The sequence below is a fragment of the Sinocyclocheilus grahami genome, unplaced genomic scaffold (assembly GCF_001515645.1).
Source record: "Sinocyclocheilus grahami isolate Dianchi unplaced genomic scaffold, SAMN03320097.WGS_v1.1 scaffold268.1, whole genome shotgun sequence".
Classification (NCBI taxonomy): domain Eukaryota; kingdom Metazoa; phylum Chordata; class Actinopteri; order Cypriniformes; family Cyprinidae; genus Sinocyclocheilus; species Sinocyclocheilus grahami.
Window position 1 is genome coordinate 1,664,241 of NW_015505447.1, and position 27,935 is coordinate 1,692,175.

The window sequence follows — 27,935 nt, forward strand, 5'->3', positions numbered from 1 at the left end:
AAAAAAAATACATTTGGTCATCATAGACAGCAAGTCTTTGTGCTGCCTTCAAACAGCTAAACTTGGTGCAGTTGGATAGCCTAGAATGGGCAGTGTCCACAAAACATTCAGACCACTGTGTTGTTAATACCCATATACAAATCATATACAAAACTACCAAGAACATCAAAGTATGACCAAAGGGAGTGAGATTAAATCTGAGGTTTGGCTAGGTTAGCATGATCTGGTAGCATGTTGGTAGATGTTGTAATCGTGACCCCTTGTTTGGGATTTGCTTGTGGTTCCTTCAGCCAATTTAGCATCATGATTTTCCTGCTCTAGAGTCATTAGTCACATGTTATTTTGGTTTGACTGGTGACTGGCTAAAAAAAGAAGAAGCCTGAATTCGCCCTCATTCATCCCACAGACACTAGGAAACAAGCTTTAGATACATGGAATAACCACCTCACTTTGCAATGGTCAATACCTCTCAAGCGATCATACTAAACATTGGTAAACCGCAGGCCTTTCTGACTCATAATTGCATTGTAGAACATCAGCACATAGCCTCATTAAATCTAAATGAAAAGTTATTGACAAGCAGAGGCATCCGAAAGAGAACCTGTTTATGGATTACATTGTTTCTGAAGGGAATGCATCCCCGATCTACATAAACGCATCTATGTTCGCGCGAATCATTCATGATCCTGCCTCATCTACAGAAGAAGTGAGTATAATGTTTTGTAATGAATCTTTGCAAATCGTCTTTCCTAATAATGTGCTAATTAGCAAGTTTCACGATGAATGTGGCTAAAGTAAACCGTCTCTCTGAGAGCAGCTCGGAAGAGAGGGGCGGGGTCAGCATAGCTCATTAACATTTAAAGGAAAATGCTACAAAAACGGCTTGATCTGAAAAGAGCTGTTTTTGACAGGGTAAAAGGTGTTTTTTACACTACCATTGAAAATATTTAACCAAACTATGTTACAGACTTTTCATTAAGACCCTAAATAATCATATAAACTAAAAATGGGCATCCTATGACCCCTTTAAGTTAAACATTTGTGTTAAGAAATCAAAGGATTTAATTTTAAGCAATGAATAAATACCAAAAATAGAAACTGTTATAAGTCCTAAAAATAGACACTTTAAAAGTTGCCCTTTAAAGATAAGACAGATAAGAGTTCATAAATCCCCTGGAAAAAGGCTTATGGGAATAATAAATGATAAGAAATGAATAAATATGAAATACAAATAGAAATAAAGATACACACAATACTAAGACAAACAAAACAAAAAAGAGTTTATAGATGTATGTATTATATAATATGTCAATAATAAGAAAAGGGTGATTTTACTAAATCTATTCCTTTTTTTAATACACAATATATATTTTGCGCAGCAGGTAAGAAGGACCTTGCATTTGATTCCTTTTTATTCCAGTTTTGCTTTTTTGCAACTGTTTAACAAACAGGTCTGGCAGAAAACACTTCATTTTAAGGTTGTCTCAGCTAAACCTCTACTTGAGGTCAGTTAGCTTCCCTGAAAATAATCTCTAGAGCATCATTGTGCTGCTAATTTAGGTAGCATGCCCTCTTTAGGTAGCCATCAGTATGGGTGATACCAGGCCAGAGCACACTAAATACAAAAACTACAGTTGTCACCTGTAACGTGAGGACCAAAGAAACAACAACAGCCTGAGCTGGTGACAGCTGAACAGCATTGTAGGTGTAAAGAGATGCAAAGAGTGTAACATCAAGACATCACATTTAACACACTGAACACACAATTTTTAATGTCAGAGATTTTACATTCACTTCTCTCAGGAAGTTCTAGGACTATAAATATGACTAAATAAATCTATTTTGACTAAACAAAAATTATCTATTTTGAGTTTGTTCTGACTCTGCTTTTAGGATATAGATGTAGATAAATTTGTTTCTTCATTAGAACAGATTTGGAGAAATTTTGCATTACATCACTTGCTCACCACTGGATCCTCTGCAGTGAATGGGTGCCGTCAGAATGAGTCCAAACAGCTGATAAAAACATCACAATAATACTACTGCTCAATTTTTCTTCAATCTTGTTCTGATGATGAAACAAATCTACATCTTGTATTGAGAGTGAGTACATTTTTTAAATGGAAATATATTAGAGAACTGCACGGTGTATATATTGTGGGCCATCAGAGGATTAAGTGCTTTGTGACATTGTAAAGTATTTTCTGTCTGTTAAAGAAACTGTTGAAGAAGTGAAGAATTTTCATTAAGTCATTAAGGACTGTAAGTTGTGAAAGTATTATAGGGAACTCTAAAAATAGACAAACTGGAAGCTCCCTCTTTAAAGATGAGATAAGAAAGATAAGATAACAATTTATTCATCCCCGTGGAGAAAAAGATTTTCAGCAAAATACACAGGGACCCCTAATGTTTTGTAATGTGATCTCTCAAACTTAGGCAGTCAAAAATGCATGTGACCACATTGCATTTGTACTGGGGGTTTTTTTCAGTGTTACTATTTTGATCTGAGGGCTTTATAAAAACAAAAAACGACAGACTTAATTATGTTTATTTTAAACTCCTATCAACCAGAGTTAATAGGAGACTTAGTTCTGAGACTCTAAGATAATTTCTCAAGTCATTAAGGACTGTAAGTTGTGAAAGTATTATAGGGAACTCTAAAAATAGACAAACTGGAAGCTCCCTCTTTAAAGATGAGATAAGAAAGATAAGATAACAATTTATTCATCCCCGTGGAGAAAAAGGTTTTCAGCAAAATACACAGGGACCCCTAATGTTTTGTAATGTGATCTCTCAAACGACAAACTTAGGCAGTCAAAAATGCATGTGACCACATTGCATTTGTACTGGGGGTTTTTTTCAGTGTTACTATTTTGATCTGAGGGCTTTATAAAAACAAAAAACGACAGACTTAATTATGTTTATTTTAAACTCCTATCAACCACTGTCTTGTTCTGAGACTCTAAGATAATTTCTCAAGTATTTGTCTGCAAGTTGATTCTTTCATAGCACCCAGGCTATGCTTGTAACACTCCAAAGAGAAAGGAAAACTTGAAATCGCATCATACGACCCCTTTAAAATGAGTTCAGGAATTCAGTCCTCAGTATTAATGAGTCAGTTTTCTCTTTGACCAGCAGAGGGTATCATCAGGTGATGAGGCAAAGTCACCATGCTGGACATGGAATCAAATGTCTTTGTAACGACTGCCACTCTGTGCTCACTGTGACCATTTCACAGTGAAATTAAGTAATTAATTAATAACAAAAGAGCTAAAGCAATTTAATGTTGTTATTACTATTTATTATTATTAATTGTTTATTATTGTTAATTTAGTTATCACGCTATATACGTTAACCTGCTATTAAACAACTATAGCAAATATGTAAATGCAGATATAAGATATAACAATATAAAACTATTGTTTTGTAGGACAAATATTGTAATAAATTAATAAGCGTTATACATTTATAACATTTAAAATACACGTGATATTCATGAAAATATAAATATCACTTGAAATTCTGAAAAATAACTGATATTTATAATACCCTTGCGCTGAAAACATGACCTTTTATTTATCGATACAAAATATTTATGTTTTTTGACTCCAGGGTAACAAAGGTTCAAGTGTCTAGTTTCAAACAATACCAGATTTATAAATATAGGCCATAGGGTTCAAGAGCTACAGACATTTTTATTTGGGTATGTCGTTTTTCAGAAAATGCTCAAAAACAGGGGCGCACAGTAAGTGGTCAAAGCGTAATGTATTTATATAAAGGTGTACAATTATTTTTTATTTTTTTTTTAGAAATGACTGGATTTCTCTATGTGGCCACATCTATATGACTAAACTAGAACACTACATAGGCGTTGATTGCGGTGGAAGCGTTAGCGTCAGCGTCGCGTCGACAGGGCTCTGTTCTGAACTCGTGTACCCATGATGCTGCGGGTTTGTCGAAACTTTCACACTCACAGGCACGGAAGAGGATTCAAGCAAGTTAAAGCGAAAACGCAACAGACGTCCACTACCACGCTGTGTTTGGATATGAAAATGCACGAGTGCCGATAGCATTCCGCGACAGTCTGCTGTTCGATATGCGGTGCCGCTGTCAGCGAACGCTTGCAGATCACGCGCAACGGAGCTCATTGAGTGATAGGTAAGCAGGTAAGAGCTGTTTAACAAACCGAGACCTTTCAGTGTAGATGGGTAAACCGTTCTGCGGCCGTTCCCAAACGTTTCGTGATATCTGTTTCGTCCCATTGAAAGTTAATGAGCAACCTATCGCACCCTGGGGCTGTTTGGCAAGAGCTGCGTCGCGCAAAGTGCGTTGCCAGATCCTTTTATATTGCATGCCGTTTTATGCTACTGCACTTGGCTACTATAAAATGCCACATGTATGCCTCTGTATTGTTAAATACTGAGGAAAACAGGCTACACCGCTGATAAATATTTAATGCTTTTTGGGTGCAACCACCTTAAAACGTTTTCTCTAAAAATCTCTTTTACCTTACCTGTCAAAGTAAAACCCTTCATGAAAATGTCAAATATTTATAATAAATATTTAAAATATTTATATTTTATTAATTACTTTATTCAATTTATAATGAAATAATTACCTTTGATATTTAGTTTATTTGTCTAATGAATATTTTGCACATCACACATCTATTCATCACAGCAGTCATTTAGTTTTTCTGGTGTTGCCATCTACTAAGGCAGGGCTGTCCAAACTCGGTCCTGGAGGGCCGGTGTCCTGCAGAGTTTAGCTCCAACTTGCCTCAACACACCTGACTGGAAGTTTCTATGCCTAGTAGGAGCTTGATTAGCTGCTTCAGGTGTGTTTAATTAGGGTTGGAGCTAAACTCTGCAGGACACCGGCCCTCCAAGACCGAGTTTGGACAGCCCTGTAGTAAGGCATACTTAAAATTAGGAAATGTATGTTAAAAACCTTTTTTTTCTCTCTTTTTTTTTTTTTTTTACAAATTTCAGTGACAGAGTTAATATATATTTTCTCAAGGATCAGTGATCCGATAATATACAACACTATGTTAGTTCTATAATATACTAATGTCCAATACTATCCCTTACGTGGTGGTGGGTTAAAAGTGCAAAGTGGTTTTCAGATTTGATTGTTGTCTTCCAGCACGCAATCGTGAAAAATAGTGAAAGTGAATTGGAGTGCATTTAAGTGTTTGTTGAAAAGTGCTAAATAGGGATCAGTTCAACTGTAACTGGCTGCAGCATGTGAGTGAATAATTCATTCCTAAGGTATGATCCGTAGCCGGGTTTGAATTTGGTTTCCTTTACAAATTTTGCATTTCCTGGGGCGAAGAGTTTAAATTTATATATTACCGGTCACAACTAATTAGTCTACTGTATCTAATCATAAAGCAGGTCTTTTATTTGGCTACTGAGATCCAGTGTCATGTCTAGCACGGTCCATTATGCACTGTATGTTCTTATCCACTCCAATTCCAGTGATTATAGCAGAAGATAATCAAATCCTTTTAGAAGCTTCTCCTTGAAATCTCTGTCACACATCATACTACTAAATATAATTGTAGAATTTGGTTCCTCCCATCATACATTTTCAGAAAGTAGCTGTTTTTGTCTTTTGGACTTTGATGACTTGAGTGTTAGATGCTGCAGGAATATTGTGTGATCCTACATTCAGTCTTTGTGTCTGTTGACACAGGCCGGTATCTGTCAGTCTCTGCTCTCTCTAGAACACAATAGTTTGTATTCATGACATTGTTTGGCCATTGCCAAACTGGGGTTTGTTGATGGTTGTATTGTTTATTTGTGCTTTGTTACCTTCAGAGTGATGTTGTATATTTTTGAAGGTTTTTTGGGGGGGTTATTTCACATTTTCATTGTTGATATCTCTGTCCTCAGTTTGTAAGACATGGATCATAAGGATGTGTTTGCAGCACTGCAGATGGTATGTTCAGATGTCATCTCGGCTCTTAATGGATCCCGCAACAATTCTTCAAATGCCGATGCCACTGATCGTCTGTTGGGGGTCATGAGGCAGATTCAGGAACATTGTCGTGCTGTTGAACCCTTGATCACTGGCTTTACTGCTGTCTATCACCATTTTGATTTGGATGCGCAGACCCCCGGCAATGGATATCGCACCTTAGTCAAGGTAACTACTAGTAGGTTGCAAAACTGTTGAGTGCAGTTTTGCAAATGAGGTGTTAAGTACAAATAATGGCATGTCATAAAAACATTTTCAGCTGTGATGATAAATGCTCTTGGCTTTAATTTAGTGGTTTTAACCTGTTAATTGTGCTTTATTATGGTTTGTGAATTATTTACAAATTATTTAAATTCCATTTTTTATTGAATTATTATAATTTAATAAAAAAATTAATATTGTGAAATATTATCATGCTTTAAAATAACAGTTTTTTTTAATATATATATTTTAAAATGTAATTTATTCCTGTCATGGCGAAGCTGAATTTTCAGCAGCTATTGCGCCAGTCTTCAGTGTCACATTATCCTTCAGAAATCATTCTAATATGCCGATTTGCTGCTAAAGAACAAAAGGGACAAAAACATTTGTTCTGTTTAATATTTTTTTTATACTTTTTTTTTTTCAGGATTCTTTGATAAATAGAAAATTCAAAAGAACAACGTTTATTTAAAATTCAAATATCTTTCCCTGCTGAAAAAAATATTACATTTCATAAAAAAAATCTTACTGATGCCAAACTTTTGAACAGTGTATTTTTATAAATAATTTTACAAATATTCATAGAAAATTATAGAATATTATTTAGCCTAATATCCACAAAAGGAGTCCATTGACGTTGTCTATTTTGCATAGGTGGTCCATTCCTGCATCATCCACATCCTTCAGAAGGCCCGTTATATCGCATCAAACTGCACTGGAGCGTTTTTCAGGATGGACCATAATATGGCGGAAATGGATGCATACTGTAGTGCCCTGTGCCAGCTGCGGGCATTGCTATACCTGGCACAGGTATTGCTCAATGACAATGCCCATGGTCAGCTCTATTCACAGGAGGAAGGGGGTTTAAGCGAGAGGTTTGTGCGAGAGTACACCTCCATGCACAAAGCTTGTTTTTATGGTCGTTGCTTGGGCTTCCAGGTAAGATAACATTAATAGTTATTTTGCATAATTTTGCTTTCATTTCAGTTTTTTCGTTTTTAACAGTACTAGGAACCTCCCATGAATAAAAGTCTTTATTGTTTCACTGGTGCATGCAGTTTATGTATGCAAACTGGTTCCAGAAACACAAAGTCTCTATTTATTTGTCTCTGCTCCAAGTTTTCCCCTTCTCTCAGGCCTTTTCTACAGACAGTGGTCATCAGTATGGTGTCCTTTGGTGAAAACTACAAGAAACAGCAGACTGGGTTAGGTAAGTGCAGACTCGGATAGGGCAGATCATAATATTAGGACTACATGATTTATTCTTTGATGTGTTTATGTCTGCTATTCCCATAAAACACTGCAGTGGGTGAAATTAGTCTCTTATAATTCTCACACAATTACATATCCGTTTTGCCAATGAACTTGATTATTTATTTACAGGCATTGCTGCTCTATCTTTCTTCACATCGGGCAAATACGTGGTAGATCCTGAGTTGAGGGGGACAGAGTTTGAGCGCATCACACAAAATCTAGATATGCAGTTTTGGAAAACCTTTTGGAACCTTACAGAGACTGAGCTATTATCAGTAAGTACAAGTATGTTTATGTGTGCTTCTATGAGAACAGATAAAACAATATCAATGCCTTGTTATATTGTTCTTGTTGTTAAACTGTAGGTTTACAGTATTTATAGTACCGTTCAAAAGTTTGGAGTCAGTAAGATTTTTAACAATGCTGACCGAGGCTGCATTTATTTGAACAAAAATAGTCAAATGTATTGTTACATAATTTTACAATTTGTAAATAACTGTTTTCTGTTTGAATAATTTAAAAATGTCATTTATTCCTGTTATGCAAAGCTGAATTTTCAGCATCATTATTCCAGTATTCAGTGTTACATGATCCTTCATAAATCATTCATTTATATTGATTTGCTGCTCAAGAAACATATCTTATTATTATCAATGTTGAAAACAGTTTTGCAGCTTAATACGTTTGTGGAAACTTTGATACATTTTCAGGATTCTTTGATAAATGGAAAGTTCAAAAGAACTTAAATATAATTTTTTGGTAACATTATAAATGTTTTACTGTCATTTTGATCAATTAATTGCATCCTTTCTGAATAAATATATAAATTTATTTAAAAAACTCTGACTGACACCAAACTTTTGAATGCTAAGTTTAAATAAGACAGAAGAGTTTCAATTATCCTTTTTCTATCTTTTTTCCTTTCTGTATTTTTCCAAAGAGTTTGACAAGGATTGCTTCCACTGTGGTGCAAGTGAATGTAATATTAACCATACCAGCTGTAAGTCTGAGTTTGCCACTGGCCTCTGACCCCAGTTTCTCAGTCTCTATGAATCCTCCAGTTGCACACTGGGGCCCTGGGCCAGTCAAAGTGCGCTTGATCTCTCACACACTCCGACAAGGACAGGTTTGTGTGTTTTATGAAAAAGAAATAATTCATTACATATTTTTAAGACAAACAGGTATCCTAAGGCTCTGAATGATGTTTCCAGCATGAGTATGAAGAAATGTTTTCAACATTCTTGTAATTAAATGCTGCTTTTCTTTCAAACAATTAATTCTGCCAAATCTCCTCCATATTCAAACTCTTCCCTCAGGACAGTGCAGAACTGTTGGCCCTTTCTCGTCCCGAGGGGCCTCAGCTCTCTCTGCCAGGGGGTTTCAGTCGTCAGACAGCTCCTCTTTCTCCGTGCCTGCTCGTACACTTCCACGGAGGAGGCTTTGTTGCACAAACTTCAAAATCACATGAGGTGTGGCAATTTTACCTCCCTATATAAGGTTTCTCACCTAAATGATTTCTTTGTTAGGATGTTGTGTTTTTTTTCTGAGGCCCTCTGTCTTGTTTTCTCTCTATTGTAGAATTACTTGAAGAGCTGGTCAAAGGATCTGAATGTGCCTATTCTCTCTGTGGATTACTCACTGGCTCCAGAGGCCCCGTTCCCCCGAGCTCTAGAGGAGTGTTTCTATGCCTACTGTTGGGCCTTAAAGAATTGCCACTTGCTGGGTTTGTAAAGCACACTCCTCTCCAAATGGACTAATAACTAAACTAATATGCAGACAGTAATTGTTTTATGGAGATATAATGTAATTTCAGTAATTACATGTGCTAGTCAATGATTTTATTGCCGTCTAAATAGGAAATGTAATACGCTGCAACAAATGAAATTGTAAATACAATTATTCTATCACAGTTTCTCAGTTAACATGAGATAATGTTAATAATGTTGTTAATAGTAAAAATATATATTATATTATTATTATTAAAGAATATTAAAAAAAACTTAATGTGGACTACCATTCAAATGTTTGCAAGGATGCAAAGACACTTATAATACTACAAAATATATTTATTTCAAATAAATGCTGTTTTATAAATGTTCTACTCAAAGAATCTTGAAAAATCATGGTTTCCACAAACATATTAAGCAGCACAACCGATTTCAACATTGAAAATAAGAATAAATGTTTCTTGAGAGTTAAATCTGTATATTAGAATGATTTCTGAAGGATCATGTGACACTGAAGACTGGAGTAATGACTGCAGATAGGGGAAAAAAATACATTTTAAAAGTGTATTAAAATAGAAAACGGTTATTTGAAATTGTAATTATACAGTATTACCGTACAGTAAAATACTGTACAATATCAATAAAATGCAGCCTTGGTGAGACTTATTTTAAAAACATTTAAAAAATCTGACCACAACTTTTGAACGGTAGTGTATAGTAATTATAAAATAATTAACAAAATGCTTTGCTTTTTAAATAATTTTAGGTGAAGTACATCACACTACAAAACTTCCCAAAAGTATTTGGTCAAATGCCCATAATTTGATGGTTAAATCAGTTTAATTTTTCCATTTTATGACATTCAAGATGTTAATGAGAAGAGCAATAACTTTTATTTACCCTCCATAAAACCATATAGCCAGTCACAATTCCTATAAAAAGAGGGTTGAACTTCTGCAAAGAACCATATGAACTTTATTTTTACCTTTAGGTGTGTGAGCATAATAACAGGTGTGAACATGACAAGCAATCCATGTCAACCATGCCTCAGGACTCTCTAAATGTTGATCTTGCTGCACAGGCTCGACTGCAGAGCGTGTTTGCTTGGTGGGAGACAGTGCAGGTGGTAACCTGTGTATAACAGTCTCTATGAGGGCAATGTCTCACGGTGTACGTGTTCCTGATGGGATTGTGGCAGCGTACCCAGCAACTCTGCTAACAACAGACGCCTCACCATCCAGACTACTGACTTTAATCGACCCTCTGCTGCCTTTGAGTGTGCTCTACAAGTGTATTGATGCCTATGCTGGTGAGCTTTTGAGTCAAGTCATGTTACAGACAAGAGTTCTATGCAGTACAGATTGTTTCAAAGCAGCTTTATCTACCACACTTTCATGATTGTACTGTCTCTTGGTCACTGTCTCTATCTCAGGTATGAGTTGTCAGTCAGTACAGCCAGCTCAGCAGTTAGACACCTTGGCTGCTTTGGGACAGGACACAGTAAAGTTGCTGACTAACTTCGCCCAAGGAGCAACAAATTGGTTTCAGACTTTATTAGATCCAAAAGCAGCATCGTCATCCTCTTCAACCACATCATCAAACGGTCCTTCAACTTCCAAGTCACATTCTGTAGAGAAACCACAGGAAGTCAAAGAATACCCAGACAACTTTGAGCCACTCCGGTCTAGGTGTCTGGTGGATATACAGACACCTTGCTCACCAATAATGAAGAACCCATTTGTTTCTCCTCTACTTGCTCCGGACAGTCTTCTCAAGGGGCTTCCACCTGTGCATATAGTGGTAAGACATGATGAAAATGCATTTCCAAGAACAATGTTGAAACTATTATTTTAATGCTTTGATTGTTCTTTTCAGGCCTCAGCTTTGGATGCCCTGTTAGATGATTCAGTGATGCTTGCCAAAAAGCTTAGGAATATGAACCAGCCTGTGACGCTCACTGTGGTTGAAGACCTTCCCCATGGCTTCCTGAGCCTATTTCAGCTTTCCAAAGAAACCCAGGAAGCATCTGATATATGTGTGAAACGAATCCGAGAAGTCTTTCAGCAAGAGGAACTACCTGCTGATCAGAGGCAGCCGGGGCTCAATTAGACAGTTTAGGCTTGGGAAAGTCATGATGTCCAAGAAGTTCCAGGGATCTAAATAATAATGAAGTGAAACTAGTTTTGACTGGTTTGAAACCAGAAATTTAAAGTCTATCCACCAGCTGAACTCCTGGAAGCAATTGTAGATCCAGCTTGCAATACTAAAGTCATAGGCTTAATGTGCAGTTTTGCATCAGAATGACTCATTTTTAAGTATTCACATGAACTATTCACTGTTGTGTTCTGAACGAACTGAATGTCTAATCATCCACCAAAATTTCACCATTGTGCCTGTAGTGATGCAATAAGATCAATCCTAGCTACTGCTGCACTGCAAACTAATATTTAAAGCAACTGCACTGTGGATTCTATTAAAATCACCATGTCTGACCTCTTATTTTTATCTGAAATGAAAATGGTTTGAATGTTTAAACGTAGGGGTGTCAAACACACAACACTCTTTATGATATATATATATAAAAAAAAAACTTCAATTGTCCCACACAAAGTTGTGTTTAGTCCAGTGTGTCTCATGGCCTGAAATTACTTTGACACCCCTGCTATGATATTAAATTACAATGTAAGCTATATCATTATTTTAAAATGTTTAATTAATTTTACAAGGATATTTGTGTGTGATATGATTATATATGTGACAAAACTTTGAGGATGCGCTTTTAAGCTTTACAGCATTGTGTCTTTTCATAGTACTGTTGTCTACACTTGAACCTTCATATTAACAGGTTACCTCATTTCTTGAAAATCAACTGGCCAGATGCACAAGAATCTTTCACTGTTGACTTGTTACCAGTTCACGTTATGATGCAGTAAACTAAATGGCTAAAAGGTGTTCATAAGCATAACCAAATTAGATTCAGCACATGATGACCTGTACTTTTTTCTTATAACACCAAAGATGTTTGTTCTATACTGTACATTTCTGAGAGGATTTTGATTAACTGAATGTCAAATGCAATAAATGAATAATCCACTATTTTTAAAGCACCCTTTGTTTCCAGTGCTGTTTTAGGTTTTGGTCTATATTTTGCAGTTATTGTTACTACAAGAAAACTATGGTAATTTGATAAGTATTAGTACCTACTTCATAATACTACTACTAATAAGAATTTCAAGTCTGAAATCATTACGTATTTAAAAAAAAAAATCAATATAATTAAAAAAAAATTACGGTTTTTCTTGTATTATTATTTTTTATGACTAAGAATGCCTAAAATACATTATGGATACCACAGTAATTTTAAGGGAATAAAGGCATGCATTTAAAGAAAGAAATGCAGTAAATAAATGAATGTTTTATAGTTAGGGTCATAAGAGCCTCCGTACCGTTGATGGCAGCATCTCAGACGTGCAGCCTCAAAACGAAGGCCACTGACGTCCATGTCGCTCGACCGTGTTGACAGAAATACAACAAAGAGACGAGCTGCTTGTAGCGACATGATAAATACCACGTTAATTACCAAGTAATTTACCTCACATATATGGCAACATAGGAAACTGACATAAGTACAGGTAAATATTTGGTTTTAACTGTCGTATTTTAGAGTAATGTTATAAATTAGCCTAGCTTAGCACAATTCACCTGCTAACTAAACTATTTGATGTCGGTCAGTTTGGGATTATTTTTCAAATGATTTGCCTGAAGTAATTTACGGCGGCGTTTTAGTGCCACGTTAAAAAAAAAAAAACTAAGATTACGAGATTAAAGGAAAGTTTTGAGGAAAAAGTAAAAACTACGAGAAGAAAGTCGAAATATTTTGAGAATAAAGTCAAAATTACGAGAATAAAGTCGAAATTACTAGAATTAGTAATCGTAGCGTTTACGAAATTAATGTTATATAATGTCTCAATATTCACTTTAGTAAAAGTGCCATGGTAATTCACTGTTATTACTTTTAAGTACTGTAAAGTGCAACATAAATACAATGGTTTTCCAATATGGGAATAATTCAGTATCATGACATGTGACAAGGTACTTTATATACTATACTATACTTGCACACCATTTTACACCACAATACTTTTTCTGTCAGGGGATGATTATGACCCATTATCACATTGCATTAGACAGTTTTAAAAAACTTTCTGTTTACAATAAATGATGATAACCAAAGGTTTACCAATATAACATTGATATAGTGACTACTGTAAAATGGTAATAAATAAAAAATGGTTATTCCATGAACATCTTTCAGAATATTTCATGTCATTTCAGTTTGTATAGTGAATTGTCTTTGATTTCCACATTGTTTCTCTGCAGGTGGCACAGGTGTGGGCACAACTGGATGTCAACACAGAGGAAAGGACATTTGAGAGTTAAACTGCATCTGAAGACGTAAAAGTGCGAATCGGCAGCCAGAAGACTACAAAGCGCTGTTTAGATGCTGTAAATATTGCAGAAGTGTAGACACGAAAAGAAAGTTCTGGTCTAGATCTTTCTGTAGTTCAGATTGCCTTAGCAGACAAGTTCTTTTTTACACCTGTCCAGGTATAATTTTCTATACTGTGTGCAATATTTATTCACATAAATATTTATTTCTCTTCTTTTAGAAGAGCCCTTGTAATAAATCTTGTGTGGCAGCATTGCTCTGAATTATTGAGCCTAAACTGTATGTAGAATTTATAAATATCTGATAAGATTCTTTAGTGACACTTTTTATTGAGGCCTTGTGGACACTGTGAATGGTTCACTAGGTCTTATTAGACCTTAGTAAGGCATTAGAAAAGTGAAAAAGACATGGCAAAGCTTTAGAAACTTTAAAAAATGGCAACAAAGATGGAGAACATTGGGCCTGCTGTCATAGGGTTAAACACACACAATAGGCATCTTATTGGACAGCCTAAAGGCCCCTCTCAGTTAGGACCCCAATCTGTGAGTTCTCAGCCTGGAAAGGAGCCCATGGGGACCCAGAAACCAGCTAATGCATCTCAGGAAGGACCTGGAATCAGGTAAGGGTGTTATACTGTCATAATGAACACTTGTTTGCTTAGTTAGAATGCATGTGTGTTATATATGACATGTCCGTTTATGTACACATCTGTTTAAAAGTTTGGGGTCTGTTAAGTCTCTTATGTTCACCAAGGCTGCATTTATTTGATCAAAAATACAGTAATATTGTGAAATATTATTACAATTTCTAATAACTGTTTTCGGTTTTAATATATTTTAAAATGTAATTTATTCCTGCAATGATAAAGCTGAATTTTCAGCATCATTACTCCAGTCTTCAGTGTCTCATGATCCTTTAGAAATCATTCTAATATACTGATTTGTTGCTCAAGAAACGTTCTGTATTATTATCATCAAGTTTTTGTAATCATGATACATTTTTTACAGGATTCTTTGATGAATAGACATCTTTTGAAATAGAAATCTTTTGTTAATTAATTTCTTTCTTTACAAATATATGCATATGTATTACTGACCCCAAACGTTTGTACAGAAGTATAGATATTAATTTACTGACACACAGGTTTGGTGATGACTGGAAAAAAAGCCTACTGCTCCCGGCTAAGGACAATAGAGTCAAAACTTCTGTAAGTCTTTCAGTGAAATGTTTTCAACTTTTTTTCCTTTTTAAAAATGAATGTAATGTCATTATATGGACGTCTTGTTTTTCACCAAAACACACAATGTAGAATTCTTATATAAACATGCAACATGCATTTGATGAATAGTGATTGTTTTTCATTTTGTTAAGTACAACTACAGATCTCCTTATGATCTGTCTATTTAATGCTATTTCTTTCTCTCAAGGATGTGACTGCAACCAAAGGGAATGAGTTTGAGGACTACTGTCTAAAGAGAGAGCTGCTGATGGGCATTTTTGAGATGGGCTGGGAAAAGCCCTCCCCCATTCAGGTAATAGATGCAAGAACTTTGCATAGACAAGTTACCAGTCTTTCTGAACAACATGGGTATCCTCAGTGTTTATGCTTAAAGGAATAGTTCACCCAAAAATGAAAATTTGAAGAAAATGGACTCATCCTCAGGCCATCCAAGATATAGATGAGTTTGTTGCTTCATAAGAACAGATTTGGTGAAATGTAGCATTACATCACTTGCTCACCATTGGATTCTCTGCAGTGAATGAGTGCCGTTAGAATTAGAGTTCAAACAGCTGATAAAAACAACACAGTAATCCACACAACTCCAGTCCATCAATTAATGTCATGTGAAGTGAAAAGCTGCATGTTTGTAACAAACCATTCTATCAAGACGTTTTTAACTTCAAACTGTTGCTTCCTATATTGGCATTATAGCTACAAAACAGTAATAAAGCCTAATATTGTTTTCTCCAGTGGTGAAAAAGTCATCTTGTCTGAATCAGAAGAGAAATATGCACAAATCAAGCACCTGTTACAAGCGCAAACAGTCCAAAACAGTTTTAAACAAATATATCGGTGGATTTTGATGTGATGAACAGGGATGAACTTTTTTAGGAAGTGTTATTATGGATTATGGACTCATATTTTGGCCAGAAGCAACAATTTAAAGTTAAAATGCCTTAATGATGGAATTGTGAGCAGCTTTTCTCCTCAAAGTTTTAATTGATGAACTGGACTCGTGTGGATTACTTGTGAATTATTGTGATGTTTTAATCAGCTGTTTGGACTCTGTTTCTGACGGCACCCATTCACTGCAGAGTGGATCCTCTGTAAAGTGATGTAATGCTAAATTTGTCCAAATCTGTTCTGATGAAGTAAACAAATTCATCTTTATCTTGAATGGCCTGAGGATGAGTACATTTTCAGCAAATTTTCATTTTTGGGTGAACTGTTCCTTCAATTGTTTTTACATTTTTATTTTAGGAGGAGAGTATTCCTATTGCCCTTTCTGGCCGCGATATACTGGCTCGTGCCAAAAACGGGACCGGAAAGAGTGGTGCATACCTTATCCCCCTTCTGGAGAGAATTGACATAAAAAAGGATCATATCCAGGGTATCTCTCTCCAAAACATTTTACACAAGATGTACCTTTTATTCCCCAACCCCTTTTTTTTTACTGTACTATCTTTCTGTGTTTACCTGCAGCCATTGTGATAGTTCCCACTCGTGAACTGGCTCTGCAGGTCAGTCAGATCAGTATTCAGATCAGCAAGCACCTGGGTGGTGTCAAGGTCATGGCAACCACAGGTGGGACCAACCTACGAGATGATATCATGCGCCTGGATGAGGAGGGTAATGTTCAGTGATCACCAAATCATAAAGAGATTACATGTATGATCATCTTCTGCAGTAAAAGCATATTGTTCAAAACTGTTTTCTGCAGTTCATGTTGTTATAGCAACACCTGGCAGAATCTTGGACTTGATAAAAAAGGGCATAGCCAAAGTGAATAAAGTTCAGATGATGGTTATGGATGAGGTGAGTATTGCACATGCTTACTGTACATGCCCGTCAGACTATTAAAAAAATGATTATTTCCTGTTGCACACTTTCACAATGGAACATCTTGACACAGTTGTTTAGATGTTGTTAATAACACCACTATCAAAGTTCAACCTTCATTGCTTGTTTTCTTATAGGCTGATAAGCTGCTCTCTCAGGACTTTGTGGTTATTATTGAGGACATCATTGGTTTCCTTTCAAAGAACAGACAGATTTTGCTCTATTCAGCCACATTCCCCATCAGTGTACAGAAGTTCATGGTTAGAGAAGTCTGTGCATCATTTTGAACACATTTATGCTTTCACTGTGCTCATGTCTCTTTCTACATCTGCAGGTTTTACATTTACACACTTTTGTATCTCATCAGGCAAAGCACCTGCAGAAGCCCTATGAGATTAATCTGATGGAGGAACTGACCCTAAAAGGCATTACGCAGTACTATGCTTACGTCACAGAAAGACAGAAAGTCCACTGCCTTAACACACTGTTCTCCAGGGTAAAAGAGTGAATTTTCTTTTAGGACTTAAAAAAAAATAAAAAAAATATATATATATTTAAGGTGGGTACAATGTCACAATCATGATGGCTTCTGAATGGCTGCTTAGTTTTGAATTCTGAAACTTAAAGTATTTTTTGCATTTTGGCCCCTTTAAATATATTAAGTCTCATGAGTTAAAGGAAAAGTTCACCCAAAAATTTAAATTTGCTGAGAATTTACTCTCCCTCAAAAACAAAAAACCCATTATTAAGGTGTTTTAACTTGACTGTCACTTCTGGACAAAATACCAGTCCATAATCTATGATTGCAGTTCCTCCAGTGAAACTTATTTGTGTTGAAATGTTGGATGGTTTTCACTTGTAAACGGTGCTTGATCTGTGCATATTTCTCTCCTGATCCATACAAGATGTTTTTTTCACTGGAGAAAGCAGTATTATGGATATAGGACTGATATTTTAGCCAAACTCAATGGTTTGAAGTTAAACATGGCTTGAATTATTTAGTTTTTTTGTTATTTACGAGCTATTTACTTTACATGACATTAATCGATGGACTGGAGTAATGTTGTGGATTATTGGGTTTTTAATGTTTTTATCAGCTGTTTGGACTCATTCATTCTATTGGCACCCATTCACTGCAGAGGATCCATTTGTGAGCAAATTTTGAAAATTAATTTTCTCTAAATCTGTGATGATCTACATCTTGGATGAACTGAGGGAGAGTAAATTTTAATTTTTGGGTGAACGATTCCTTTAATGCATTAGCTTAGGCTGTTTTTGTTCTTTTCTGAATTCTAACAAATGGCATTGTTTCTACCGTTAACATGACCCAAGCATTTCTCTCAATAGTTGCAGATAAATCAGTCCATCATCTTTTGTAACTCTACTCAGCGAGTGGAGCTTTTGGCCAAGAAGATCACGCAGCTGGGCTGCTCCTGCTTTTACATTCATGCTAAGATGATGCAGGTACTGTATGTGTTTTGTTGTTGTCAGTTCCAGTGTAATTCAGATCTGTTCAGCATGATTTGCTTATTCGCTTCAGTCAAATTCTTGAAACTTTGCAGTATTGCAATTATTTGTGACAGCAAACATTGTCACTTCATTTTATTCACATGGCAGGAATACAGAAACCGTGTTTTCCACGACTTTAGAAATGGGCTCTGCAGGAACCTTGTTTCCACCGGTGAGTGTCTTAACTCTTTTTTTGTGTAATTGCATAATAATAACATCAGCTAAAAATAAAATGTATGTTTTGTCAAGGTGTTTCTAACTGAATTTATGCTCTTGATACAGATTTATTCACTAGAGGCATCGACATCCAGGCAGTAAATGTGGTCATCAACTTTGACTTCCCCAAGAATGCAGAAACATATCTGCATCGCATCGGACGCTCAGGTGAAGTTGACAGACAACAAAGATGTGGAGGATTAAATTTGGATTACATTATTTAGACTTTACACTTTTTTTTATTACACACTTTAAACTTTTATATTATTTATAATGTATCATCATATGGCCCCTGTGTTCAATTTGTAGGAAGGTTTGGACATCTGGGTTTGGCAATCAATCTCATTACAGCTGAGGATCGTTTTAACCTGAAGACCATTGAGGACCAACTGATGACAGACATAAAGCCCATTCCCGGTAGCATCGATAAGAGCCTGTATGTGGCAGAGTTTCACTCTGTGAACCCTGACTGTGAGGCAGAGGCATCTCACCTTAGCGGAGGGTCTGAAGCCCATTAGGAAGCACCATTAGAGAGCAGGTAAAGGCATACAGTTGGGAGACTTTATGTACTTATGTCATGTAATGGGGAAATTCACCTAAAGTGTGTTTATTGATCTAAGAATACCTAATATTGCAATGTCTAATTTATATTTCCATATGAATCAGTGAAAATTGGACTGACTTTACCATCTGCTCTTTCTAGGATAGTTGGAGAAACTGAACCTGACTTTTGCACAAATATCTGCTTTTGCACAATCCAGTTACTTCCCTGCTCATATCTTTCATATCATATCTTTTCCAGCTCCACAGTATTTTTTTTTTCTTTTTTCATACATTGTTCATTTTTAGGGGGGGGGGGGGGTTATACCTCTTTATAAATGACCAGTTGAGACATGCAAGAACTAAAACTAAACATTCAGAGAAAGGTTCCTATTTGATAGAAAACAATAAACAAAGGTATTGGTGAACATAGAGCATAGCATACTTGTATCATTAGTTGAGAATTTACACACAAACCATAGAACAAAACCTGTTTAACCCAAGTGCCTTAATATATATTATCTCTGTCTTAGATTAAAATGTCATTGGTATGTTGAAGTATTCCCAAAGACTTAACACAGGATTTTGCAGCATACTGGTGATACTGGATTCTGTGAAAGAAAAATTGGTATTGATTTATTGATGAGAGAAGCATTTTTCAGATTCTGTTTATATTCCGTCTGAGGCAGCTAGAGAAACCAGCATCCATGGAAATATTGCAGAGCTCAGGATTCAGGTGTGAACATGAACCATTGCACTAAACTGCCTGAGAAAAAAAACATCTTCATTAGTAGTGCGTTTTGTAGTTTCATTAGTAGTCACAGGCAAATGTAAATTTGGAATTCATAAGGAAATATAGACATAAATTATGGTTTCAAACAAAGACAATTTTTTTTCTTTTTAATATAATTCTGAAACTATACTATATTAGACATTCCTAACTTAAACAGGCATGCCAAAACTGGCATAATGTGAGAGATGTCGGACTACTACATGAAAGCTGATTTAAACATTCACCACACTGCAGTCACATGTATGACCAGGTCCTCACATTTATATGCACAACTATGTCAGTTTGTCAAAAAGGTCTGTTTGGTTCCTTTTTTCCCTCATTTATTTAAAGGTTGGTGCGAAGTTTGGTCGAGGATAGCGTCTTTTACAGTTTTCATTTCTTTTGATATGAATTAATGTATAAAGTGGTTAATGAACTTTGACATTGTTATTTACAGATATGTATATATGTTTTTGCCAAAATGTTTGCTTTTTTACTTTGATCCATATTCTGTGTAGTGTATATATATATATATATATATATATATATATATATATATATATATATATATCTTTAGCAGAAAGGAGGCAAAAATCCTATTTATTCCCTTTTGGATATTTGCAAAAGTCTTTTCATACCCTCATGTTGCATTTATTAGATGTTTTGATTAAGACAGAGTATTTTCGTACAGCAGAATTGTAGCATCTTCTCAGGGGCAGCTGTGATTTTTCTCCAAAAGATGTTCTATTGTGGGTTTTTGTTTTTTTGCTAAGCAGGGATTTGTGGAATGTAGCTCAAAGCTTTAATGTAGAAACCTCAGTTTGCATACTACTTTAGCTATTGTAACAGCACAGTTCATGCAAATAAGCATTGCGCAGTTCAATTAGGAAACCTTGAGCCAGATTACAAATTTCTGATGATGATGCTGTGCAATTCGAAAGATTATTGTCCTTGTAAGACTATTAGCATATTTCAAAACCTTATTTGAATGGACTAACTACATTCTCCATCCAACCTGTCATGCTGTGAATTGTTCTCTGGTGAGGATGTTTCTGAAAAAAAAGTATGTATTATATGGGTTATCACAGTTAATGGAAGTGGGGAGCAGATATGGAACAATTGTTTAATGTACATATGATGCTTGATTCTCTGTAATTGATGCAAGAATAGTTTAATGCTCATGATTGTGTGCGTGTGACTGTGATTGATTTATATTTTGCCTCTATTGTTTATTTCATTTAAATAGCTCAAGGTTATAGGATGTATTATAGCTTGAAATATAATTAGTGTCATCTGTCCCAACTTCAATACATTCACATCAGAGATGACAGTAGGTTTCCTTTTTTATTTTTATTTTTTAAGTGAATGTGAAAAAGTACTTATCGGGGATGTATATTTTTGTAATTTTCCAGAGGCAACTCTTTAACATTTAAATTGGTTTCCTATTAAATTGACTGTAGTACTACAATTTATATTGTCAATAATTAATGAAAATAATAAATTTTTGTGAATCAAATTTTTTAGTTTTTTTTTTCTGAGTTGTTCAATTTGAACATTTGTCACACGGATGTGTTCATATACCTTATTAAATTGTGTCCTGTACTATTATTATTATAATTATCCCTATAATTATTTATTATATGCCAAATATATAATTTTTTTTTCAGTTTTATTATTATTTTTTACTTATAGGTGTTGGCTATATTTCATTTAGACTAAAGGATCCGTCGCATAAATCGAATGACTAAACTCTAGTTCTGTTTGGTTGTATAATTCTTTGTACATCTCACAGTTCAGGTTACGGGAACCCAAGCGACCTCCAAAGCCCATTCATTGACCTTCAAGCAAATGCCCCTTTTACTTTGTGCTCGCTCTGTCAAACCCGCTTCACTTTTACGTAGTGATTGACAGGTAAACAGGCCAATAGCCATTTAGCTTCGGATTTGTCGAGCTGAAAATAGGAGGGCTTACACAGCGGAAAGTCGTATGGGGAGTCTGACTCGTTTCCATGAGTCGGTTCTTTTGAACAGCTCGTCTGAATGAACTCAGGAATTCTTGACGTAATTTCGTCATCGTTATGCAGAACTTTTTTCCTTTACATTTTATAAATGAGGGTGTTTTAGTTTTTTGCAGCCATAATGCAACATAGCGTCAAAATGTATGCATATAATTGACTTGAGAACAGCTCGGACCGATTCTTACAAGAACAATTCAGTCCGACTCGTAAACGAGTAGATGAGACTGGTTCTGTGAAGCGATTCATCTGATTCATTGAGAAGATCCGACTCTGAAAGAATGAATCATTCACAAAACAGACATGGTTAGAACACGTGGTTTAGTAACCTGGAGAACCGTCCTCTGTGAAGCTCAGCGTGAGTTGTCATTGATTCATTGTTATTGGGCTTATTTTCTAATAAATCCGCAGCACCCCTTAGGCATACCTCAGCTAGAAATATTACTTAAAAAAAAAAAAAAAAAAAGCTAAACAGCATTTATATTTCCAATAGCTGTAGTGTCTCAAGAATAACAAATAACGTGGCGTTTAGCTTTCAAGCTAATTTGTCAACGAATTACGTGTGTTGAATTTGAACCTGGATGCTTAACGAAACAGCAGCAGCTCCTAATCGTACAAATCCAGTTGTTTAGTAAGTTCCGTTATGCAAAAGACCTTCAAAGACTCTTTACGGCTTGCTACGTAAACATGACATGCACGTTGTTTATCGTTCACAAATGGAAACTACTGACTTTAGACCGAAACTAATGATTACATACTATATTATTTTAGTGAATAATCTGTTAACATGTTCTCCTCCTCTAATCTCATCTGTCCTGTTTAAGAATGGGCAGTGTGTTGGCTGCCAGTGCACCCAGCCCACCTGCACTAGGGCCAGGTGGACCAGGTTTGGTGTCAGTACCACCAGGATTCACGATGCCCTCTGTCTCACCCGTCTCACCCGTCTCTGTGCCCGGCAGCTCTTCACCTGAGCGCCAGGAGTCTGAGCCTCCTCTTCCAAACCCTGGTGGCTTTGAAGAGTGCCATCGCAAATGCAAAGGTAAGAAAATAATGACTTTTTAAAGAAGCAATCAAAATTATGAACAAAGTCATTTATATATATATATAAATTTAAATGACAAGTGTGTGTGTGTGAGAGAGAGAGAGAGTGCTGAATCACGAGTTTCACAATTTGAGTTGAATTACTGAAATAAATAACTTTTCCACGACATTCTAATTTATTGAGATGCACCTGTATGTGATATTTGATATATATAATAATCTTACAGAGCGCAAAACGTTTGAACTAGTTTTGGACTGCATTTTTTTTTTAATTCCGCATATCTATGATAACATTTACATTAACGGCTGATTTATACTGAAAAATGTATTGCAAAAAAAAAATCTGCAAATTATAAAACAGCAGTTAAATTATTATTAGTAGTAGTATCATTATTATTTTTTTTTATTTCGTTTTATTTTAATCTTTCTTTAAATTTAAATGAGACATAAATTAGAATTTTATAGTTAAAATTAAATTCAAATGCAGGAATTCCATTGGAATTTAAAAGCCATTCTCAATTCAGCTGTATCTTGTATGACTTTACTTAGACTTTTCATAATTACAAATTCAAATGTTTTTACACTGATGTCTGTTTGTCCCTCAGAGGTGTTTCCTGTGCAGATGGAGGGTGTTAGACTAACAGTGAGCAAAGCTTTGAGCAACCACTTCCAGGTCAGTCCAGTGTGTTTACTGGTGGATTTTCTTGAGCCATGTTGTTGAAGAAAGTATTCCCGATCGTCATCAAGATCATCTCATTTTATTTCATAGGTCAGCCACACAGTGTTGCTAAGCACTCAAGGAGATTCCACTTACAGGTTTGGAGCTACTTATGTGGGGACCAAACAAGCAGGACCAGCAGAGGTAAAAAGCCTGCTGAAAAGTCTATTTAATTTGAAAAAGGAACTTGCGCCATTTATCCAAATATTTATAGTTTCCTTAATATTTTTATCAGGCCTTTCCCGTCATGGTGGGTGACATGGACAACACAGGGAGCTTAAATGCACAGATTATTCATCAGATCACAGACAGATTGCGCTCGAAATTTGCCTTCCAGGTGTGTATTTGTGTATGTGTTATTGTTTTGATTAGTTATGATGTAATACTAATGCATTGCTGGACATACTTGTCTCAATCAGACTCAGCAGCAGAAGTTTGTGAACTGGCAAGGAGATGCTGAATTCAAAGGGGAAGATTTCACTGCCACTGTGACCTTTGGCAACCCAGACGTCTTGATTGGTTCTGGTAATTGTCTTCTGTTTCATCCATGTTTATTTGTGCCGCAATTTGAGGTTTATTTTAGTAGCTTTATTTGTTTTTAGTCATGCCATGTCCCTTCTTCAGTTAACTCGTCCAACTTATTTTTCTCTCTGGTTCTCTCACCTCCTGTTCCCTCACATCTTTCTCAGGAATTGTTGTTGCTCATTATCTCCAGTCTGTCACTCCGTCGCTGGCATTAGGGGGAGAGCTGGTGTATCACCGACGGCCCGGAGAGGAGGGAACAGTCATGTCTCTGGCGGGCCGATATACAGGTAAACACGTATAAAGAAAGAAAGTAGATCGGTATGTGACTGCATCCAATTTTCATGTCACTATAATTCAGTCTTTTTATCACAGTGATGAATTACATTACAAATTATGTTAAAAAGATACACAAGTGTTGTCCTCTTTGGCTACATCCACATTAATCTAGATAAACACGTCTTTTTCTCTATGTTTTGGTCTTTTGTCCACACTGAGATAGTGTTTTGTCCAGAGAAAACAGCTTTTTGAAGGCACTCTCCAAGGTGGATACATTAGAAAACACAGTTTATAGGATAGTGTGAACTGTGATAACTGAGGTATTCGAAAACTACGGCGCCTGTTTAGTCATGTAAAGCATTTTGTACCCATAGATATCTATTGATGTAACTGCATTGATGTGCCTGTTATTCGCTTTAATAATGTTGCGAAAGATAAATGTTACTTCGTACAATCTTCATATTACATTGCTGCAAGGATGACAGAATATTTACTCTTGATTGCTGTCCTTTGGTAAAAGATGATGACAGTTGCGTTTGAAATATTATAGATATTCTGATTAATATGGATGTAGCCTTAATAAAGTTTAATAACTCTTTTTCAAATAACAAAAAGAACCTTTTAAATACAAAAAAACAATACACAATAAAAATGTATGAAGTAAACGGATGTTTCAGACAGATTTAAGTGCAACTATAAAGAACAATAGTAAAGAATCGGAACATTTTTAACCTATATCTAGACAGCTTTTCTGGTCTGACGTGTTTTAGCCCAGATTAAGACGTAAAAATGTATAAGCTAAGTTAATGTTCCAAAATAAACATTCAGTCTGTAAGTATGAATACAGAATTTTCAAAATCTGAATGGGTATTTACAAACAGGCAGCAACTTTATGGCCACTCTGACACTAGGAGGAGCTGGAGCTCATGGGTCGTATTACCACAAAGCCAATGATCAGGTAAATGTTCATCAGCAGAATGAGTCATGTCTGTATTTGTTCATTTATTGCTTTATAATGACATTTGTTTTGTTGTTTATTATTAGTTGCAGGTTGGTGTGGAGTTTGAAGCGAGCACCCATACGCAGGACACTAGTGTATCATTTGGATACCAGCTGGACGTCCCCAAAGCTGATCTGGTCTTTAAAGGTTGGTGTAAACATGTAAATATGCATGCATGTGTAGATACAGACAGCATTCTTTAACATCTCATCATTTTGTATGGTTATGATGAATTCAGCAATTGCATTTGTTGTTATATTTCACAATCTATCCTCAATCAGGCCTTGATGATTTTTTCATAAGGAGCATGTGTGCTCCTCATTTAACATTAGGAGCGCAATAAAATTTATTAAGTACTTAGTTTTTCCCTAAAGGGATACAAGGAGGAATTTACAAGCAAAATTATTTAATTTATTTAAATGCAAAAAGTACACTAGATTTTAAAAATATTTTTGCTGTATTTATTTAATAACCATGGAATTATGCATATTTAAATTGTATTAAATGCCAGATTCAGTTTGTGTAACTGGAAAAAAAACTATAATAACCAAATAAAATGTAAATGAAATATACAGTTGTTGATTGATTGTGAACTGCTCTGGAATGGCGAGCCTGTAGAACACTCAACATTTTTACTGTGAACCGTGCAGTACTCAAATATTGATGCAATTATAACATAGCCTTTTTACATTTTTTTAATAATCACATTATGCCGTGCCACATTTCCTGTTTTCTGGCCCCAAATTTAAGTCCTTTTAAAGTTATAAGTAAGACTGTTGTACCATTTCAAATATTTGAGTTTTTATAACCATAAATTTGAAAAGAAAAAATAATGGACCCGCGGGGACCTAATTTTTATTTGCACACATACTCCTAAATACATTTTCCAGTTCACATAAAAATCTATTTTTAGTCACAAATGTGTCTGTGTCATCGTCCATTGAGCAGCATTTCAATTCAGTCTTCTTAGTTGACATTTGTACATTAATAGAGTGTTGTCTTTACCTCTAGTCATTCCAAAGATTGTTGCCAGATATTCCAATGAAAATTCACCACAAAGACCTTTAACAAAACAAACTGTAATTGCAATTTGCATGAGATTTCATTGGTTATGGGATAAACATTGGTTTACTGAATTTTTCACTCTTTCTGTAGGTTCTTTAGACAGTAACTGGGTGGTTGGAGCTACGCTGGAAAAAAAGCTGCAGCCTCTGCCTCTGTCACTGGCCCTCTGTGCTTTCCTTAACCAAAGAAAAAACAAGTTCCAGTGTGGGTTTGGCATCACCATTGGTTAAACTTACCTTCTTTCTTGGTTAATGCTGCAGTTTACACACCAGTGCCATTGCTGGTGAAATGGTAAAGTTTGGACACACTTGCATATTTATCCATGCCTGTGTAAAATCAGTCCGTAAATATGAAGCAAACAAAGTAATATTTGTTCTAAGTTCCATGTATCAGACCACCCTTTTTGTTATTCTTGTAATGTAAGCGAAAAGCAATGATAATTCCAATATTTAAAAAAGTACATTTAAAGAACATCACGACTGCCTGATGCATTATAAGAGAAACCAAGAAGAAATACACGTACACAAATTCACCTTTCATTTTGTTGTTTATTCACATTAATTTTTTTTCTTCCATTTATCTGTCTATCAAACTGAGATGCATGTTTATTAATGTATTTTTGTTGGTGTAAAAAACAAATGTTTTTTTCCTAATGAATTTGTCTGATACGCTGTTGCATAGTTGAGAAACAAACAAAAAAGTAAAAAATAAAACAAAAAGATTAAATTCATGTTACGTTCTATTACGTAATCCCAAATCTATGATATTTCCCACATTGCTAGTTTTTTCCCCCACTGCTTTACTTACATTATCACAGACAGTAATTTTTTATTTATTTATTTTTTACATTGACCCTGTCCGGTCTTTAATAAAAAAATTTTTGTAGTTTAGTTTTTTAGTTAGGTGAATACATGCCAGAAAATATAGAAGAAGAAAAAAACTAAACGGATTAGTTGTCCCATGTCCCTCACTTCCTCCTTCTTAGTGATTGTGTTCAGCTGATATCAGGCTCTTTTAAATGCAGATAAGTGTGAGAAAGAGGCCAACGTCCAGAAGAATACTCTTTAATACCTGACTCATCAATCATCATTACAACAACCTTATGTTAATACGTGCAGGCAAACATGCAAAGACACAAACGTACCTCTGCACTTGATCTGCAGATGAATGATTGTGAGAGAGTACGTTTACGTACTTTAGAGTAAGAGATTGTTTACGTTTTGTCCATATGAAATGTTATTTCATTGGGACTAGATTAATGCTCAATTTAATTTTCTTTTACCAAACCACAATTTTATTTAAAAATATTAAAATGTAATAATATTACCATGTAGTATGCATAATATGAAAACCACTAAGTTTTTCCTTTCAATTCTACAGTAATTTTAGTTCATTATTATTAAAATTTTACTATTTTAGAACAGATGACTTGAGTAGCAGTGATGTTAAATGCACAGCATATTTTCTGCATTGGAATGCAGCCATAATTTCAATTGGATCAATATGACAGAAGCTTAGGGGTCAGTGCACTGTGTTCTCCTCGAACTGATTGACAAGCGCAGATGCAAACAGTCTTGATGAGTT

General features: G+C 35.4%; 3 protein-coding genes across 10 annotated transcripts; all 3 read left to right on the forward strand.

Moving 5' to 3' along the window:
* Positions 1 to 3,895: 3,895 nt before the first annotated feature.
* On the forward strand, positions 3,896 to 11,742 carry LOC107599546 (hormone-sensitive lipase-like). 4 transcript variants are annotated; one of them, XM_016291177.1, is made up of 11 exons: positions 3,896 to 4,166; positions 5,898 to 6,150; positions 6,838 to 7,122; positions 7,303 to 7,393; positions 7,567 to 7,712; positions 8,378 to 8,563; positions 8,754 to 8,906; positions 9,016 to 9,160; positions 10,246 to 10,473; positions 10,597 to 10,964; positions 11,040 to 11,742. In XM_016291177.1, exons 2-11 carry the CDS (start codon positions 5,908 to 5,910, stop codon positions 11,271 to 11,273), a joined length of 2,079 nt encoding a protein of 692 aa, XP_016146663.1. In that variant the 5' UTR covers positions 3,896 to 4,166; positions 5,898 to 5,907; the 3' UTR covers positions 11,274 to 11,742. The 4 variants fall into 4 exon arrangements, with proteins under 4 accessions (XP_016146663.1, XP_016146662.1, XP_016146664.1 ...); XM_016291176.1 differs by having other exon boundaries at positions 3,896 to 4,158; XM_016291178.1 differs by lacking the exon at positions 3,896 to 4,166 and adding an exon at positions 4,885 to 4,937.
* An 881-nt stretch (positions 11,743 to 12,623) lies between these two features.
* On the forward strand, positions 12,624 to 20,137 carry LOC107599547 (probable ATP-dependent RNA helicase ddx6). 2 transcript variants are annotated; one of them, XM_016291180.1, is made up of 14 exons: positions 12,624 to 12,796; positions 13,545 to 14,233; positions 14,758 to 14,821; positions 15,042 to 15,146; positions 16,097 to 16,226; positions 16,319 to 16,465; positions 16,557 to 16,651; positions 16,813 to 16,935; positions 17,043 to 17,171; positions 18,023 to 18,139; positions 18,293 to 18,356; positions 18,467 to 18,568; positions 18,710 to 18,938; positions 19,104 to 20,137. In XM_016291180.1, the coding sequence occupies exons 2-13, from the start codon at positions 14,049 to 14,051 to the stop codon at positions 18,916 to 18,918; spliced, it is 1,470 nt and encodes a 489-aa protein (XP_016146666.1). In that variant the 5' UTR covers positions 12,624 to 12,796; positions 13,545 to 14,048; the 3' UTR covers positions 18,919 to 18,938; positions 19,104 to 20,137. The 2 variants fall into 2 exon arrangements, with proteins under 2 accessions (XP_016146666.1, XP_016146667.1); XM_016291181.1 differs by having other exon boundaries at positions 19,109 to 20,137.
* Positions 20,138 to 22,015: 1,878 nt separating this feature from the next.
* On the forward strand, positions 22,016 to 27,300 carry tomm40l (translocase of outer mitochondrial membrane 40 homolog, like). Of its 4 annotated transcripts, XM_016291183.1 has the most exons (11): positions 22,016 to 22,084; positions 22,551 to 22,765; positions 23,373 to 23,440; positions 23,537 to 23,629; positions 23,721 to 23,822; positions 23,905 to 24,010; positions 24,175 to 24,297; positions 25,168 to 25,244; positions 25,331 to 25,433; positions 26,442 to 26,611; positions 26,649 to 27,300. In XM_016291183.1, the coding sequence occupies exons 2-10, from the start codon at positions 22,552 to 22,554 to the stop codon at positions 26,579 to 26,581; spliced, it is 1,026 nt and encodes a 341-aa protein (XP_016146669.1). In that variant the 5' UTR covers positions 22,016 to 22,084; position 22,551; the 3' UTR covers positions 26,582 to 26,611; positions 26,649 to 27,300. The 4 variants fall into 4 exon arrangements, with proteins under 4 accessions (XP_016146669.1, XP_016146668.1, XP_016146670.1 ...); XM_016291182.1 differs by having other exon boundaries at positions 26,442 to 27,300; XM_016291184.1 differs by lacking the exon at positions 22,016 to 22,084 and adding an exon at positions 22,104 to 22,357 and having other exon boundaries at positions 26,442 to 27,300.
* The last annotated feature ends 635 nt before the right edge of the window (positions 27,301 to 27,935 follow it).